Below are 17,097 nucleotides of genomic sequence, written 5' to 3'. Positions count from 1 at the left end.
AATATTTGCCATGTGACTCGAGCTCTGTGAAGAAAAAAGCTCTTGCTCTCCTGTTTCAGTAAGTAGAAGTAAGACCGATGATTTGAAGTCTTATTCCTGATATTTGGAAATCTCGCCTCTGATTGGCTAAGAACAACGTCACTCTACCACTGACTCAGTTTGCTCTGCAGTGTTGATGTTTTTTCTCTACAAATAACACAAGCTTGGAGGAGTTCTGCCAGGTGTTGGAGTTGTTAATGCTAATGGTTACCTTCTACTACTCAAGACCAAGACGTGCTTTGGGGTCTCATTTATCAAGCATTGCGTAGAGTCCTTACTAAAACCGTACTTAAGCTCAGCAAAAAAATGTACTTATGCCAAGTAGGTTTGTGATCTATCAAACATGGAGTACGCACAGCTGCACGCAATCTCCGCTTCATAAATCGGAGACTAACGAGAATGTTTCTCAGCTGCATTTTAGTCACATCCCACCCTCACCACGCCCACTTACTGCCATAAATATTCAATGCAAAGTGCCTTGTGGACCTCATGCATATACATAAGCCGGCTTGTTGCAGCGCTCCGCCAATGACATGGCGACCGTAGATCAAGGAAGCGCAATTTCACAGAAGCAGAAATTGAGGTACCTGTGGGTGAGGTGGAGAAATGAAATAAAGTGCTTTTGCGAAACAAATAGGAGAAAATCCACGGAGTGGCACAGCGTTGCTGAAGCCGTCAATGTTGAATTCTTCAGAGAGATCTGTGGCAGATATAAAAAAATGGTCCAATTGGGAATCGATCCCCTGACTTCCAGGTGAAAGTCACGCGCGCTAACCAGTCACCCAAATGGAGATCTCCCCTGTCCAAGTAGCCAGGGCGCATGATCAATCGGGTCACAGTGACAGGACACACACACACACTGTCACAGACGCATGACGTTCTGTCTCGATCTGTCCCCTTGCTGATATTCTGCATTCCGTATTCTGTGCTTCAGGCTGTGTGTGTGTGCGTGCGTGCGTGTGTGTGTGTGTGTATGTGTGTGTGTATGTGTGTGCATGCGCGCATGTGTGTGAGTGTGCATGTGTGTGCATGTGGGAGGGTCTTGTTCTGTGTGAAAACAAAGCAGTACAAGTGACAATGCTGCAGGATTTCATAATATTATCCTTCTCAGCTGCAGTACTGCAGGTGCTCTCCATGTCCAACATGTGTGTATTTCAGGTCCTTAGTCAACTTAATGTTGAGCACATTTTTTTGCTAAGTTTTCTAAAGTTTGTGTGGAAAGTTGCTTACGCAGTTTTCTGACCCCATTTTGTGCGTAAGCAAGCTTGATAAATGAGGCCCCTGCTCTCTCCTGGACGCTTAAGTGACTTAAGCGGCAGTAAAGGTCTATACAACAGGTCAAAAATGCAAGACTAAACCCTCAGGAACAAGCAGTGCGGGTTCCTGATTTCTGAAGGCGTGGCTTAGGGTGCATAAGGCTGAAAAAAGAGGGTTGGACCCAAGAATCGGCTGCTTTCTCCAGCAGCTTTTTAAGGAACTCCTATCCTACTTTTTACTTAAAGGATTTTTCAGTGACATTATTTCATGAATGAGTCCAGCTTTAGTAAATTATCTCAGACCAGATGAGTCGGAGCCTCCAGACCTCCGTCTCAGGGTTTATGTGTGAAAGTCACAGTAAATAGAAGCTTTATTAATGGGAAAGCATTCTTATATCCGAAAGACCCGGTTCTGTCCTTGGGTTCACTGAAGGTTCATTTCTGTATAAAAGGTTTTCAGTCGTCTGGCTGAACCCCTGAAAATGCAGTTTGCTCCTAATATTTCTTGTTTTTGTGCTTCTTGATGTTTTCTCTTATCTTACGTGTTTCAGCTTCACATTATTTGTGTCATTACATAACCCCCCCAAGACAACCAAGGAAAACATTTAGAGGAAAGGTTGATCTCGTTATGTTTTTATGAACTGTTGAAATAGTCTAATATTTATCTTTGTGGAAAATGTTTCTCTTTTATTTTTACCTGTAAATCTTTTTGTTCACATGTGAATGTGAGCTACTTATGTTTTAGAGATAGAAATGTTTTATGGAGATAACTTTAGGTCATTTGTGGTTCTCCTAGCTCCCATTTCCCCTCGTTACTTATTACGTTTGCATGAAGCAAACAGCAACAAATCCCCTGCACCGCAATTATTAAACCCCATTGATGATTCAGGCGAGTTCGGTGGTGAGAGGTGGTCCGAACGTTAGCAATGCCTCCCCAGTTGTGAAAAAGGTTATCAGCCGGTGCAGCTGCTGAATAGTGATGAACATCTGTGTACGAGCAGAGTGTATGCCACCCACGGCTGCAGCTCCACTTCACTTCCCGCTGACTGTCAGCAGAGAGTGAGCCGCTGCAGAATCCACAGGGGAACCGATACATTTATTTAAAAAAAAACACCTTCCAGAAAGCTTCTCTTCTGACATCCAGGTGCCGTCTTGAAATCTACACACACACACACACACACACACACACACCTGTATTTCACCTGCAGCTTGAGGAAGAGTCTGGGCTTTTTTGTTGTCCTGTGCTTGTGAAGGCTGTGTTTGATCAGATTTGACATGCAGCTTATTTTATTTATTTTGTTGGTTTTTTCAACGTGTTTGGTTTGTGTTTCGGTGTTTGTGTGAAAACCTCTGCATAGGAGCCAGGTGCGAATAGGGACTTGAAACTTGGTCTCCATGTTTTTATTTACCGTGGCGTGTGAAAAGACTCCCTGTGGTGATGAGAGGGATTCGCAGGATGGGAATGTGCGCTTGTTGTTTTTGCTCTCTACTTTATGATTTTTGTATTGGATTTTTGGTGGAGTTTGTCGCCTCGGGCCATGAATCAGAAACTCTAGCAAGAGTCGCTAATAAAACCATCCACCGCTTTATTAAATGGTGTGTGTGTGTATGTGTGTGTTTTGTATTCTTTGGTCTAATCATTTGTTTTTAATTGTTGTATTTTTCAGTCATCAGACGCAGACAACCTGCTGGGATCATCCAAAGATGACAGAGCTCTACCAATCACTAGGTACCAAACACGCCATCAGGATGGTTGATTTCTGATTTTTGTCTCATCTCAAAAATATTTTTTCAGAAACTCGTGGAAATTTGGTTTTTACTAACAGGAAACACAAATCTCACCCGGTGTGATTGATTTGGTTGTGATTTATCGGCTTCAGTAGAAGACTGTCTGACAGTTACGCTCTTAGTAAATTGGTTTTAATCAAAGTTATCTTTCAAAATCAGCAGGATTGAAATAATGCAGAAGGTCACGACTCTCTAAAGTCCCACATTCAATTCAAAAATACTTTATTTATTCCAGAGGGAAATTAGAGTTTCAGTACACACAATTCTGAGATCAGACATACATTCATAGACACATGACAAGAATTGGTGACTGTGGTCATTCGCAACCCTGAGTCGCGCCACTGTAATAGATCAAGAGGGTTTATATGAGGATTGAGTCAGGGGGAGGGGAAAAAAGGTACTTCAGAGTTATGGTTGGTTTATGCTTGTCCGCGAGGTTCGCACGGCTCCGCACGGCGAAATTGCGTCATTTTAACAACCACGCCCCTCCACCGCGCCTCCGCACGGCCCAAAATTTCCGCACCGTGCACCTAGGAAATTTTCTAACCACGCAGACGGTCGGACGTGGAAAAACATGGCAGACCGGCAAGAACTAGTATGGCAGAGGTTCGTAAATACAGACATTTGTATGATTCAGCTCTCAAAGATCACCGGGATCAACATGTTGTTAATAATTCTTGGAGAGAAATAGCTCGCACTGTCGGAAAAGACGACGCTGTTTAAAATGCTGGAATGCCATGTTGTAAACAACAGTAATTTCTACTTCTACTATGGTGTAGTGTTGGATGCATGCCTTAGGGCTCCATGCTGCCTCTTCAGTTTGGGAGAATATTGGCTCACCGCAGAGACAAGCTGCATGAACCATAAACGCTGCGAGTTGTGAAGTGCGTTCCATCCGCGAGCCGCATCACCAAGCGGAAAGTAAATGTGTCAACCATAAACCAAGCTTTACCCTCCACAGAGAGGATAGCTTTGCTATGCAAAAAAACACCTCAGACAGAAATGCACACAGACTTCAGACATCACACAACATAAGTGTCCACTAGGTGGGGAGGTAGCGTTGGGACTCTCCTCACTTTAGTGCCTGCAGCCGCATGGAACAGCGCTCATCACCTCCGTTTGGACAGGGGAGGGAGATAATGACTCCTAGATGCGGTTCCACGGCCTTCACCGGTCACAGTCCCGCCCAGGCTGGGATGGGGAGAAGAGTTACCATAGCGACAACAGCATTCCACATTTTTTCTGAGGGGGGAGTTTTTACTTCAGCCTCACAGGCTCCAAGGGCACCAGATCAGATAAGTATTGTTTTGGGGACAGACAGAGATAATTTCCTCTCTGCCTTAGAGTTCTGTTGGTCTTCAACCCCTCTAGATCCAATAATGGCGTAATTAATCAATCCCAATCTGTGCTGATCTGTCCACAACTCTGTCCTTGATCGAATCCACCTTCTGTGCCAGAGCCTGAATCTCAGCCAAAGTTCCAAGCTTTCGACTCATCTCGACAATTATATGAGTTTGTGCGTTTACAGCACGATGCATTCGATCCCTGAGCTCCGGGATTTAGCCAATATTCCTCAAAAGCTCGTTAGTTTTCCGGTAAGCCAGGTAACCGCTCAGGCCAAACAGCAGGAATCCCGACACCAAAACCACGAATATCCAAACATCTTCAGAATCCTCTACAGAGAGTTGAGAGAGGCAGATCAGGTTCCACTGTTTCCAGGAGTCCATGATATACCCAGCTGGCTCTGTCCCAGAGGTGCACCTGGGAGCCCCTTCTCCCATTCTCACTGTTGAAAAAAATTTTGTCAATCGCGTTGAGAGACCAGCTGACGAGATCCATTTTTAATCATTTCCAGTTTCCAGACAAAATGCAGAAAGTGCCGTGCACAGACAGGACAAAGAGCCTTGGGATGAGGAGGGGGAGAGGAGAAATAAGCAACATAAGACTTATTTTCCTGTCCTCTCTCTAAAATGTTCCAGAAAGATCATTGACTTTTGTCTTTGTCAACCTAGTTTTTGAGAAAAAACTCACAGATGCTAGGGTGGAGCGATCATTAGATCTTTTACAGAAGAAGACATTAAAAACTAAACAAGTATAATAAAAATGATCAGGATTCACATATTAGAGTCACTGTTATCCTGCATGTTTGGAAGTACAAGATGCTCACGGTGCGTCTGCAAAGCTGTGCAGAGCTCTAATCTAGAACAAATGCTGTCATGAGCCAGAACTTAAAAAGCAGGCAGAGATAAATTCACAAACCTCCTCAAACGCTTAAGAACTGACAAAGCAAAGATGGCTACTTAAATAGACATTTCTGATTCAAACTGTGTTTTGGCCGTGCAGAACCTTCAGTTTATGCAACGCAGGAGTGATGATCCACCTCTCAGCTCTTTCACAGGAAGCTTTGATAGAGAATTCCCCACAGATTCGGGTTGCGAATGACCACAGTCACCAATTCTTGTCATGTGTCTATGCCTCTGTATGTATGTCTGATCTCAGAATCGTGTGCACTGAAACTCTAATTTCCCTCCGGGATTAATAAAGTATCTGAACTGAATTGAATTTGAGATGAGTGTGGAAAGCAGCTTCAGGACAAACTGATGTTTTCTGTTAAAGTAAAAATAAACTTTAAAAGGAGTTTCTGTATAGGTGAGAATTGACATGTCAGGAAGTCTGCTTTCCTAACAAGACGCCACAATGACTAAACTGTATGAACTGCTAGGAAAAGATAAAAGCTGGACTTTTTTTGGGATGTGAATCTCGCACAATAGCATAAAATATCAGAGGAGTTGTTTAGTTGAAAATATCCACATCACAAACAGCCTTAAGAAGCTTCTGCAAGCCTAAAGCCAGCAAGCCTGTGTCTGTTTTTAAGGTTCATCAAATTTAAAAGTAAAACTTCTTTACCATCATAAGCCTCCCACTGTCTTCATGGGTGACCCCGCGAGGAAAGTTAACCATTGAGCAGGGTTGATGCTGGGTGAGGTGGTGCTCACTCCTCACCCCTGCCACATGGACCCAAGGGATAAACCATCAATCCTGCTCAATGGTCACCTTTCCTCGAGGGAGGGACAGTGGGACTGTTCTTTAGTGAGCAACCTGATTGGACACAACCTCAGAAACTGTGGGAACAATTGCTGGAGGCCAGCAGCTCAACAAATAGCTACATCCTTCCTCCGAAGACAAAGCTCACCAGCCTAATTACACATTTCAGGTTTTTAGTCCTAAGACAAAAAAAAAAGGAAAGAAAAAACAGAAGTCAGATTTGAGTGAAAACAAAGATCCTGCTTGTGATGCCCTGCGGGTGATTTCTGTAGCATTCACCTTTCATCCCCTCGTCTCTTGCCCTGCCTGTAGCGGACTTGAATAACGTGAGATTCTCGGCATACAGAACGGCCATGAAGATCCGCAGACTACAAAAGGCTCTGTGCTGTAAGTAACACACACACACACAAACCTGTTACTTGCGTGGATCTTACTTAATATAGCATAATTTGGTGCACATTGGCATGATATAAAGTTTTTTTTCTCGCGGTGAGCTCCCATTTTAAGTTTTGATAAAGGCGGCTATTATTCACAGCCTCTCCCGTTTCCAGCCCCCCCCCCCCCCCCCCAACGCCCCCACCACCACCACACACACACACACACACACACCCCTCCACATACACACACGTACACACCTTTCCAAACACACACAGAAGCCCACACACTGCAGGTGCGCGCTGCTTCCTCGTGAGGTTCAGCCGGCGCGGCTGCTGCTACTTTGAGTCAGCGCGGCGTAATAATGGTGACGAATGATGCCTATTATCCAGATGTGGATGTTGTTATCACAACAGAACACTGAGCAGCCGCTGCTCATTTGCATCCTGCTGTTAGAAGTTTGTGAGAAAAAAACTACAATTCCTTGTGCCTTTTTTTGCAAAGCAGCATGCAGCCGAGTGACTCCACTGTTTGTTGCTTTTTAATGAGTTGCAATGATTCAGACATTTTAGTTTACTATCTGGGATTGTTTCTCTAATCGTGTGTGTGTGTGTGTGTGTGTGTGTGTGTGTGTGTGTGTGTGTGTGTGTGTGCGTGCGTGCGTGCGTGCGTGCGTGTGTGTGTGTGTGTGTGTGTGTGTGTGTGTGTGTGTGTGTGTGTGTTTGAAGAGAATGCGTCAGGCTGAGTGATTTGATGTGGGAGCGCTGTTGCAATTCAATTTCATTCATTAGATTAGAAGAAAAGCGCCTGCATGGCAGAGGGTTCAGTAGTTATTAGTTTGTAGCCTAGATTCATGAATATGTATGTTTACACGTGTGTATCATAAGGATGCTGTCAAATGGTTAATTGGGTTAAGCCTGTGTCAGGAGCCTGAAGGAGCAGGAATTAGTGTGGCGTCTGACTAATGTGCCACAACTTTTTCAGCTCCACATGACCACAAAGCTGGAGAGAAGTAAAGTTTATGCCATCCTGATAGCACAGCTGCCGTGCTGCAACTGCTTTGTGTGAATTACTCCAGTAATTAGTGCGGTCTCTGGAGTGGGGGGGAGGAGAGGAAAGCTTTTCCACAAATTAGTATAAAAAGCTGTCTCTGTCTTCCTTATCAGGAGCTAATTCCTGCAGATTTCACCTAAGAGGTCGTGATGAGGAGAAGCATAGAATTATGTACATCTGACTTGTTATGCGGGAAAAACAGAGAAAATATGTCAAATCTTTTTTATCTTGATTTTGAAGCTATAGAGTTTTGTGACCAGTCTGTTCGATTTTTGGACCGCTTGTCTCCTAAGATATATTCGTTGGAGAGAGAGCCACTTAACAGGACATGACAGAGATATTAATGAGATATTGATTAAAGAATAACGGTCGTCTTTGAAGATGTAGCGACCAAATTAAATTAAAAGAAACTTCACTCCTCTCATTCTGCTGGATTAATTTCCTCATTAGTCTTTACCTTCATATATTTCTAACATGAATATTTCACTATAATCATTTTTCAATAAAATATTTAAATCTCTTTTTAAGTTTGTGAAGTTTCTTGGCGTCTTTGTTCCCGTCTCTGTCTGCAGTGGACCTGCTGGATCTCAGCGTTGCCCAGAGCACCTTCGAGCAGCACAAGCTCACCAACAACAACCACCTGCTCTCCGTTCCCGATGTCATCAACTGCCTGACGTCCATCTACGACGGCCTGGAGCAGGAGCACAAAGACCTGGTCAACGTCCCTCTCTGTGTCGACATGTGTCTCAACTGGCTACTCAACGTTTACGACACGTGCGTGAGCCGTCTTCGACGAGATTACAGATCAGCCTTCGTGTTTGTGATTTTTTAATCCGTCGCAGATTTTCCATATGCAGAACGTAGCGACGATGTAGGTGTGTTTGGTTGGAAAATCCAACACTCAGACACCGAGCAAGTGGTAACAAACATGTTCTTTATGTAACCGTGTGTGTGTGTGTGTGTGTGTGTGTGTGTGTGTGTGTGTGTGTGTGTGTGTGTGTATGTGTGCGTGTGTGTGTGCGCTCAGATTACTGAGGAAATGCAATTAGACACACAAACATAAAGGAATACCAGCAGCGCATACACACATGCGCACACAGATGAATGCCCTTTTCCTCTCCAAGCACACAACGATTTTCTGTCGCTGCTCTTCCACACAGCTCCAAATCTGAAATTGGTAGAACAAACATAAATATAGTGGATACACATAGGCCTGCTGGAAGTACAACTACGATGAAGCGTTTGCCACGTTTGTTCTTTCTGCAGTGGTCGCAGTGGGAAAATCCGCGTCTTGTCCATGAAGATCGGCTTGCTCTCGCTCTCCAAAGGACACTTAGAAGACAAATACAAATGTGAGTGAAAATGAGTAGGTGATGTATTTACTGTTTGTACTCATGCCCCCCTCCCTAATGTACTTTAGTCTGCAGCAAGTGGTCCAGCCCACGCTTCTCCGCCACAGCTGTAATCCTTGTAGTATTAATCAAACTCAGAGAATGGTACGTCTAATTGGATGAGAGACCTCCTACGTTTGCCCTGTTCTTTATTTCATTCTGCTTTCTGATTTATTTTTGAGGATTAGAGAGCGAGAGAGCTGGTTCCACTGGGAGAGGACGTGTCAGTCTGGCTTCCTGCTCTTTGTCTCTGCTGCTTTATCTTCCTCCGTCTGTCTGCCTTCGCTGTCACTGATCGCACTCTTGTTCATCTGTCTAACAGTTCCACTTTGTCTGTTGTCCCATCTTACTTACTCTTGCTTCCCCTTCTCCTGCCATGGCTTGAACCCCGTCCCCGAGCCTATTCGTTTCACTGGCAGTTTCTATTAGCTTGAGAAGGGTATCAAGCACGCTTGATTGCATTCTTCCTCCTTTACTTTGTTAGAGTTTCATTTACTGTCAGTCCCATGCATACGCTCCCCCACTGCACACCTAACGGCGCACGCGCGCTGCGGTTTGACACACGGTTGCAAATGTCATATTTAATTGTGCAGAAGAAAGTGTTCAGCTGAAATTGAGGGTGCTGATTAATCGAGGTCACAAGTGCACGTAATTGCGAGTGTGGCCGCGTGTGCACACAGAAGCTAGCATCAGAGCCAGGCGTCATGTGGCGATCAAAGACGGCTGCAAGCACGGGAGCAGAAAGACCCGTCACTCTGTTACAGGATTACCCTCGCTGCCCTCTTTGCTCAGTTAGTGCAGAGGCTTTGTGATGTTTTTTTTTTTACCTTATCAGGAAAAACTGTCAACATCTAACATGTTGTCACTGGGCAGAAATCATCCAGTACAGCTCTGTCAGTCTCCGTAAGACGTACAGGAGAGCTAGAGGCCAGGAAGGAAAGATTGCTGATGATCTTGGACGTAAAGATTAAATATGAATCTGCTCCTCTGGTGCTTTTTATGTCCTCCCTTCCAGCTCATTGTCACACGCACAGACGACGACTTGTTTCCTCCTACCTGCAGCTACACAGTCACTCTTTCCCTCTCTATATCTACTTATACTTGTCTTTCCCCATCAACTTCACCCACATGCTTGTTTTTCTCTACCAATCACTCTTCCCTAATTCCTCACTCTTCATTCTCGCTTGGCTTCACTTGTCCACAGGTCTCTTCAGCCAGGTGGCATCAGCAGGCGACACGTGTGACCAGCGACAGCTCGGCCTGCTGCTCCACGAAGCCATCCAGGTCCCGAGGCAGCTGGGAGAGGTGGCGGCGTTCGGGGGGTCCAACATTGAGCCCAGCGTCCGCAGCTGCTTTCAACACGTAGGTTCACATTTACCGTTGTAGATTATTCTCCTTAAAGAAAAAATAATTTAGAAATGTTGATCATTTATAAAGGACCTGGGGTAAAGGGAAGCAGAGGCGGCCATTTTGTTCTGCATGTTTTCAAATATGGTTTCAGAGATTCCCTTGTTTGCGATAACACTCACTCCTAGCAGCCATATGCTAAACACAATAAATCAGTGATGATTTAGGAAATTCCCAGAAAGACATTAGTCATTTTTTATGTTATAAATATCTATATATATATCTTTTATATAATCTTATTCACCTGTAAAATCACAAGGTTAGGCCCGTATAAGACAAAATATTACCATTGGCACTATGGAGGACTTATTTATTCATAAATATTTGGTATTCTCTTGAGATATTTTTTAAACCCACAAATAAGATGCTTGGATTCCATGAAATCCCGCCTTCACCCATGTGAGTTCCACCCATTTCATGACATAATCCTAGATCTGCAACAAAGCATCATGGGCAATGGAGAAGAAGACACAGAAAGCAGCCATGTGAAAATAAAAGACATCCCACTTTTAAACACAATGTTTTCACCACATCGGGCACAGCTTTATTATTGCTTTACTCAACATTGTAACCATCCAGCTAGCGGTTAGCATTTTGGTTTTAATCACCATTCTGACATTGGCATGGCACTGGTTTGAAGATGTAATCTGTCAGAAAAACCACTCTGGTACTGGTGGAGGGTTATCAAGCATGGTGATCACAGACTGAGCTCGAGACGATGCAGCCAAAAATGCATTTTCTCAATGTAGTCATAAATAAATGTGCAGACTAGAAAAGAAAGAAATAACTTCTTCACAACCTCATAGATTAAATCCCCCAGTAACAACTCTGAGAGAATGGGTGTTAGTGTTTACAGTCCAAGGGAGGAGCGTGCAGGTTCGGCACTTCCTTGATGGGGAGAGGAGGCACAGAGTGATGCTTACATACTCCATTCAGCCATTTGCAATAGCTAGGCGAATCAGTAGCAGATCTGGGATTCAAGCGTGAAGCCAAAAACTGCTTTGGGTGTTTTTAAAGACGATAGAACAAAATAATGTGGACAAAAACTTCAAAAAGTTGATTTTGTATGTTGTAGTCCCATCAGAATAACTTTACACAAGTCTTTCTGTTTTCTGGTCTTGTGTCGTAATCCTCTCAGGTGCTTCATGATTCACAACATCTTGTAAAAGCTGAAGTCATAAATTAGTTCAGTTTCATCCAGCTCACTAAACCACGGCTGTCTCTCTCAATCCAGTAAAATGGTCTTTAATACTTGAGCTTCGCTGACCAACCATGAATGGCCTTTACCTGTTCTGGCTGTCCTCTATTGTTTTACTGCAGCCAGCGAACGACTCTGCTCGGGTTTATTTCTGGATGTTACCAACATTTAATGATGTCCGTCACCCCCCCCCCCCCCCCCCCCCGTCCCCCCACCACCACCACCCCCACCAGTTCATTGCTGTAATTTTCTCACAGTTTCATCCTTCGGCTCATGATTTGCCGCTCCGTTTACGCGAGCCAGAATCCATAAATTTAACTGATTTCCTTCACTGCACCTCCAAAAATAGCAGAGTAGGGCTGATTTAAACTCTGGCTGATGTTATTTTCATAAGCACACAGACTTGGAGTCAAACCGCATGCACATAAACACAAACAAATAGCTCACAGACTTGGTCATGAATCTTTATGTCAGCAGTGGTTCAGCCATTCATTAATCATTCAATCATCCAACCATATTTGGCAGGTAGAACCCAGTAAAACACACAGAACCCTCCTTGTCTGATACACCATTTCAGACCCCCACTTCATTTGTTTTTTATGAACTCTGTCATAAATGTAACAGCTTCCTTTGTCCTTCTGTCACTCTCATCCATCCATCCATCTATCCAGCAAGGCTGTAATTAATCTGTAAGTGCTATACGATGCGAAAGAGGAAAGGGACAGGTGAAGATGGAGCTTATGTAGATGGGAGGAGAGACAGGCAAAGGTCAGTGGAAAAAAGAAAACGTGATCTGGAATGCGGTTCGTTTGAAGAATTCAATCAAAGTAATCTAACTTCCTAATAAAAGGATTAAAGCTCTCCTCACATATTTTAAATGCACATTTCTATTGTTCATATCTATTGTGTAAAATCAATTAACTTTTATGATTGACCTAAAGAGTTAGAATTTCAGGTACTCTGAAAAAGTTTCTTAAATAATACAAAAGAAACTTGATGCTTTACCATAAGTGAAGGAATCTGAATATGCAGCCATGTAAGAACAATAAACTAAGTAAACTAACCTGTCAGATAAAAACCAACCTTACTTAATTGCATCTAAATTATTTATAAAACCCAGTCTGAGAATAAATCTTTCAAAACAATGTTCTCCTGCCTCTACTGGGATTATTTAAATATTTAAATGCAGCTTTAATTAGTTTATTTCTGCAGAAAAAAGCTCACCGAATTTTGAAACATTTAAGTTTTTTTAATACCACTTCACGCTCCGATTTATGGTCTCTAAATATCTGTATATGTCAATCCATTTGTTTTACTCAGCACCATCTAGAAAAACTTGTGTAATCTCCCAGAATGAGGAGATTACACAAACAGCCAGCTGTCAGGTATCTGCTTGTTATATTTTGATGACTTGGATCAGGTAATGAGTTCTGCAGCAGGTTTTCACAACCTAAGCACATACAAATAGGTCAATATAAGGATAAATGCAGAAAGTTGGTTTTGGTTGTATTTATTTAATTTAACTGTTAATGCATCTGATTATGCTCTTATTTTGAAATGTTGTTTTGACGTTACAATGTATGGTACCAATAATCTCATAAAATATCCATCCAGTTGTTGTTGAAAATGAATAAAATGATGCCCAGTTGTTGAAAAATATTAGTGGGTTTGTAGCATAACCATAAAAATCAGGTCTAAAATACATGGGAGAAGGTCCAAGTCTCTAGTCAACGCCATATTAGACACCATGTTTCCTTCTACGGGAGCTTGCAAGGACAAAATCCATTTACAGATTTGTAACAAGCGGTTACAAAACTTTCACCAGTAATAAACATTTTTGTTATACACATTTACCTCTTCACTTGTTATCAGTGATTAAAGGGAGTCTGATGTGCTTATCATTCTGCTGGAGGTTGAACAATTTGATAAAGTATTCCTTCGAAAATTGCACTCCCAGTAATTTTTGACCCTAATGGCTATCCGTACTCAAACACCAAAATACTGCTTGCTTGCGATGATTTAGGTATGTTCTGCCCCTGTCGCCAGGAAAAATACACACTATCACTTTAAGTTCCATGTTTTCATTATTTTGGGTGATTGCAAGAGCTTATAAAAATGACTTTAAACTTAGAAAAAAGTTATTTTAAACTTGCTAAAAGGTCAAACTATCTTAACTAGTAAAGTATAAATATACAGCTGGAAACATTTTTAGTTTTGTGGGATTTAAGAGCACAAAGAAGAGTTGGGAGATTCAATTTCCGGTAGTGCTTGCAACAATAGAAAAAAACAATATAATTTTTAGTATAATTAGTTTTATAAAAGCATTTTCACCTAAAATAATGTCCCATGTGACAACAAATTACATTTTTTACAAAATAACTGTTTATTCTGATGTAAAATCAGATATTTGATCCTACATTCAGGAATAATTTGTGTTTTAAGTTGAATTACAAGCCAGCATTTATGTAGGATTCCACATACAGACCTTGGAAATGGCTTAAATTATTCTCTTCTCTTGTTTTCTGCCCTTAGCTTGATTTGCTGCCCTTTTTGTTTGTCGGCGTTGATGGAAAGGTTGCCTTTGATTCATTTTGGGGGACGTCCCAGAGCTTCTCACAATGTCAGCTACTTTAATGAGCTCATTGTCATCCTAATGTGCTTAAAAACAACACGGTGCTGCATGTAAAAGAGTAGAAACGTTGCATGTGCATGGAGATGGAAATAAAATACTAAAATAAGGTGAATGTTACATAAGTAGTTACACCTCGTAAAGTTCAAGACAGCGTTTAGGAGTAGGTATGGTTTATTTTGTGTGTGGTCAAATGGTCAGTATGGTTAGCTAAAAGTACAGCTTTTGTCATATAGGATGAGGACAATGAGGCTGTTTTCTTTATAAGCTTTTTCAAGCAATAAACAGGAATAAGCTGCTCATAAAAGTTATTTAGTCTCCGCTCACAGCTCAAGGCCATAACGCGTCTCGGGGACTCGTCATTTAATATATATGGTGGTCTTAAAAATTGTCTGCATGCTTATTAGGAGTTTAGTAAAGAGTTGCAGCCGTTTACTGGATCTGCATGTTTTTATCTCGCACCACAAAGCGCCTTTACAGTTCATCAGCTCGCTTTGTTGAACTTTTATGGAAACGATAAACATCACGCTTGATAGACGTCTGATTCATAGGCTCCCAAGTCTTGACCGTGTGTTTTTGAACAGGTGCACAACATGGTGGAGATTGAGCCTCGACAGTTTGTCGACTGGATGCGTCTGGAGCCTCAGTCCATGGTCTGGCTTCCTGTCCTGCACAGAGTGGCTGCTGCAGAGACGGCCAAACATCAGGCTAAGTGCAACATCTGCAAGGAGTGTCCCATCGTTGGGTTCAGGTACAAAAAAAGAAAACAAACGTTTTTGTGTTTAACGTGTGTCAGAGTGTCAGGGTTTGTGAAGCACAAAAACTAAATATGTGATTACAGCTTATTGCTGGTCAGACACACACACACACACACACACACACACACACTTATAGAGAAAATGTGACATTCTTCTGGGTTGTCCTCTCTCGAACATAAAGGCCAGATCTGCTCTGGAGGGCAGGCATTTATCTAAATGTCAGCAGCTGATACACTACTGAGTGAATACCACGTGTAGGGTTGTAATAAAACACACAACAATCACAAAAAGCTCCTAAAAGACATCTGTCTGATTCTGTCTCCGTTTAATGCAAATCTGAATTCTCACACGTCGGTTTCTGTTATTTGCCCTTAAACTGTAACGAGGTAAATAAAGATCAACAGCTTTGTTGAGCTCTCAGACAAATCTCTGGGTTTATCTTCAACTGCTCGAATGGAAGAGCTTGTCCCGATGCTCTGAGACGAGCCCACGCCACGCTAAGAGGAGCAGGACGTTTTCTCCAGATTCGTTGCTTCGCACGCAGAAAGGGAAACACATTCAGACCTTTGATGAAGCACACATCGCCCCAGTTCTGTCAGTGATCGATGAGAGCGAGCGATAGTGGGAAGGAAAGGCAGGAGAGTAAGAAATGAAAAGGCAGGGAAAATGTGCAGCATGCATTTCATCTGGTCAGAAGACACCAGGCATGAAGCAAGAAGACGGTTTGTTTTGTTCACTTTAAAAAAAATAAAAACGTCTTCTTTTTTTTTACCTTTTATGATTGTTTCATTGAACTAAAACAAATGATTGTTGTTGAACTATCATCCAACAGCACATTGAAGAAATGGCGGAGCAGAATGTGTTACTCAGACAAGTCTAAATAAAGTTAATTCAAGAGTTTCTTTACCTTCGTGTTTCTGTGTTGGGTTGGGAGGAGCTGGAGACGATTAATAGCTGTTAGAAATATAATCAAAATACATTTTAATCAATTAATCATTAAAATTAAAACTTTAAGTAAATGAATGTTTAAAAATTAAGCTTAATGCTTTCATTTTAGCACTTTGTGAATAAAACTAATAAACAAGCTTACGGAGATAAAAGTTGCCAAAGAAAACAAAAATCAGCTAAAAGTTATTGAGGAATTCACCGTTATAAAGCAGCTGGTTTCTGTGCAAATGTTATAAGTTGGTATCATCTCACCTGTCATGGATAGCTCTTTGAACAACCTCAGTTTAAGAGAAACAGTGATTATTGCTGATTGATAATCAGGCGCTGTTACTGCCAGCTCTAATCACGTCTTTTTACACCGGCTGTTTTAATATTTTCACTCTTTAGGATAGCGTTGAGTCGTTATAGGAAAGAAATGTCCCACACCATTTCTAGTTCTTTTCTTTCACAGTTTAGTAAAAAAAATAGTTTTGTACATGACGGGCATCTCTAGCCGTCATCAGAGACCGCCGGTGTTGGTGGCATCACTTTCTTTATTTTTTGCTAAACTGTTTAAGAAGAGAAGAATTAATCACATCAGTCCAGCAGTTCTACGTTAGCTAGCCCCACTGCTAATTTTAGCTCAGATTGACGATAATATTCTAACTTAATAAATTTAGAATAATTTAATTAATAGAAAGGTAATAAAAAGCACACCAGACCTTCTGCGAGTTCAGGGTGGAATTACTTTTTTATAGAACCCAACTTCAAACAATTTAAATTATTCTTTTAATTTCACCAAATATATTATTTGTTCACTGTTAAACTTCAGCTTGGATCACTTTTTTAAAAAGTTATTAGTGCAAACTTGATCAAATGTAATTTGGAATAAGAATAAGAAATACTGTGATTTCCTGACTATAAGGTGTTGGGTAATTTGTATTTTCCATAACCCTTTACTTGAAATAAACACACCAAATACAAAGAGGAGTTCATTTTACACTGTCTCACCAAACAGCGGAGAGGCGGCGATGCACAACTCCCTCCGGAGCTGTTTCCATCATCCCCTCCCCCCCCCACCATCCACCCCCCCCCCACCCCCCCCCCACCCCCCACCCACCCAGCTCAACAGAGGTTTTTATTGAACAATGGGATGGAGGGCGGGCCTCCCTCGAGTTTCAGAGTTACAGACTCATCTCCTAGGAAACCATATTCCAGAGATAACAGCACA

The 17,097-nt window shown here is 42.1% G+C and overlaps 1 protein-coding gene across 13 annotated transcripts in view; it reads left to right on the top strand.

Moving 5' to 3' along the window:
* The window catches only part of utrn (utrophin), a 208,672-nt gene that overhangs the window by 156,195 nt on the left and 35,380 nt on the right, over nucleotides 1–17,097 (top strand). For all 13 annotated transcript variants that reach the window (XM_015947254.3, XM_015947253.3, XM_015947261.3 and 10 more), the window contains 6 exons: nucleotides 2,963–3,024; nucleotides 6,441–6,515; nucleotides 8,129–8,330; nucleotides 8,823–8,908; nucleotides 10,152–10,309; nucleotides 14,766–14,932. In XM_015947254.3, the coding sequence (XP_015802740.3) occupies nucleotides 2,963–3,024; nucleotides 6,441–6,515; nucleotides 8,129–8,330; nucleotides 8,823–8,908; nucleotides 10,152–10,309; nucleotides 14,766–14,932 (750 nt within the window). The remainder of the gene's footprint in view (nucleotides 1–2,962; nucleotides 3,025–6,440; nucleotides 6,516–8,128; nucleotides 8,331–8,822; nucleotides 8,909–10,151; nucleotides 10,310–14,765; nucleotides 14,933–17,097) is intronic.

The sequence above is a fragment of the Nothobranchius furzeri genome, chromosome 2 (genome assembly GCF_043380555.1).
Source record: "Nothobranchius furzeri strain GRZ-AD chromosome 2, NfurGRZ-RIMD1, whole genome shotgun sequence".
NCBI lineage: Eukaryota > Metazoa > Chordata > Actinopteri > Cyprinodontiformes > Nothobranchiidae > Nothobranchius > Nothobranchius furzeri.
This window is presented reverse-complemented; position numbering and strand designations above follow the sequence as displayed.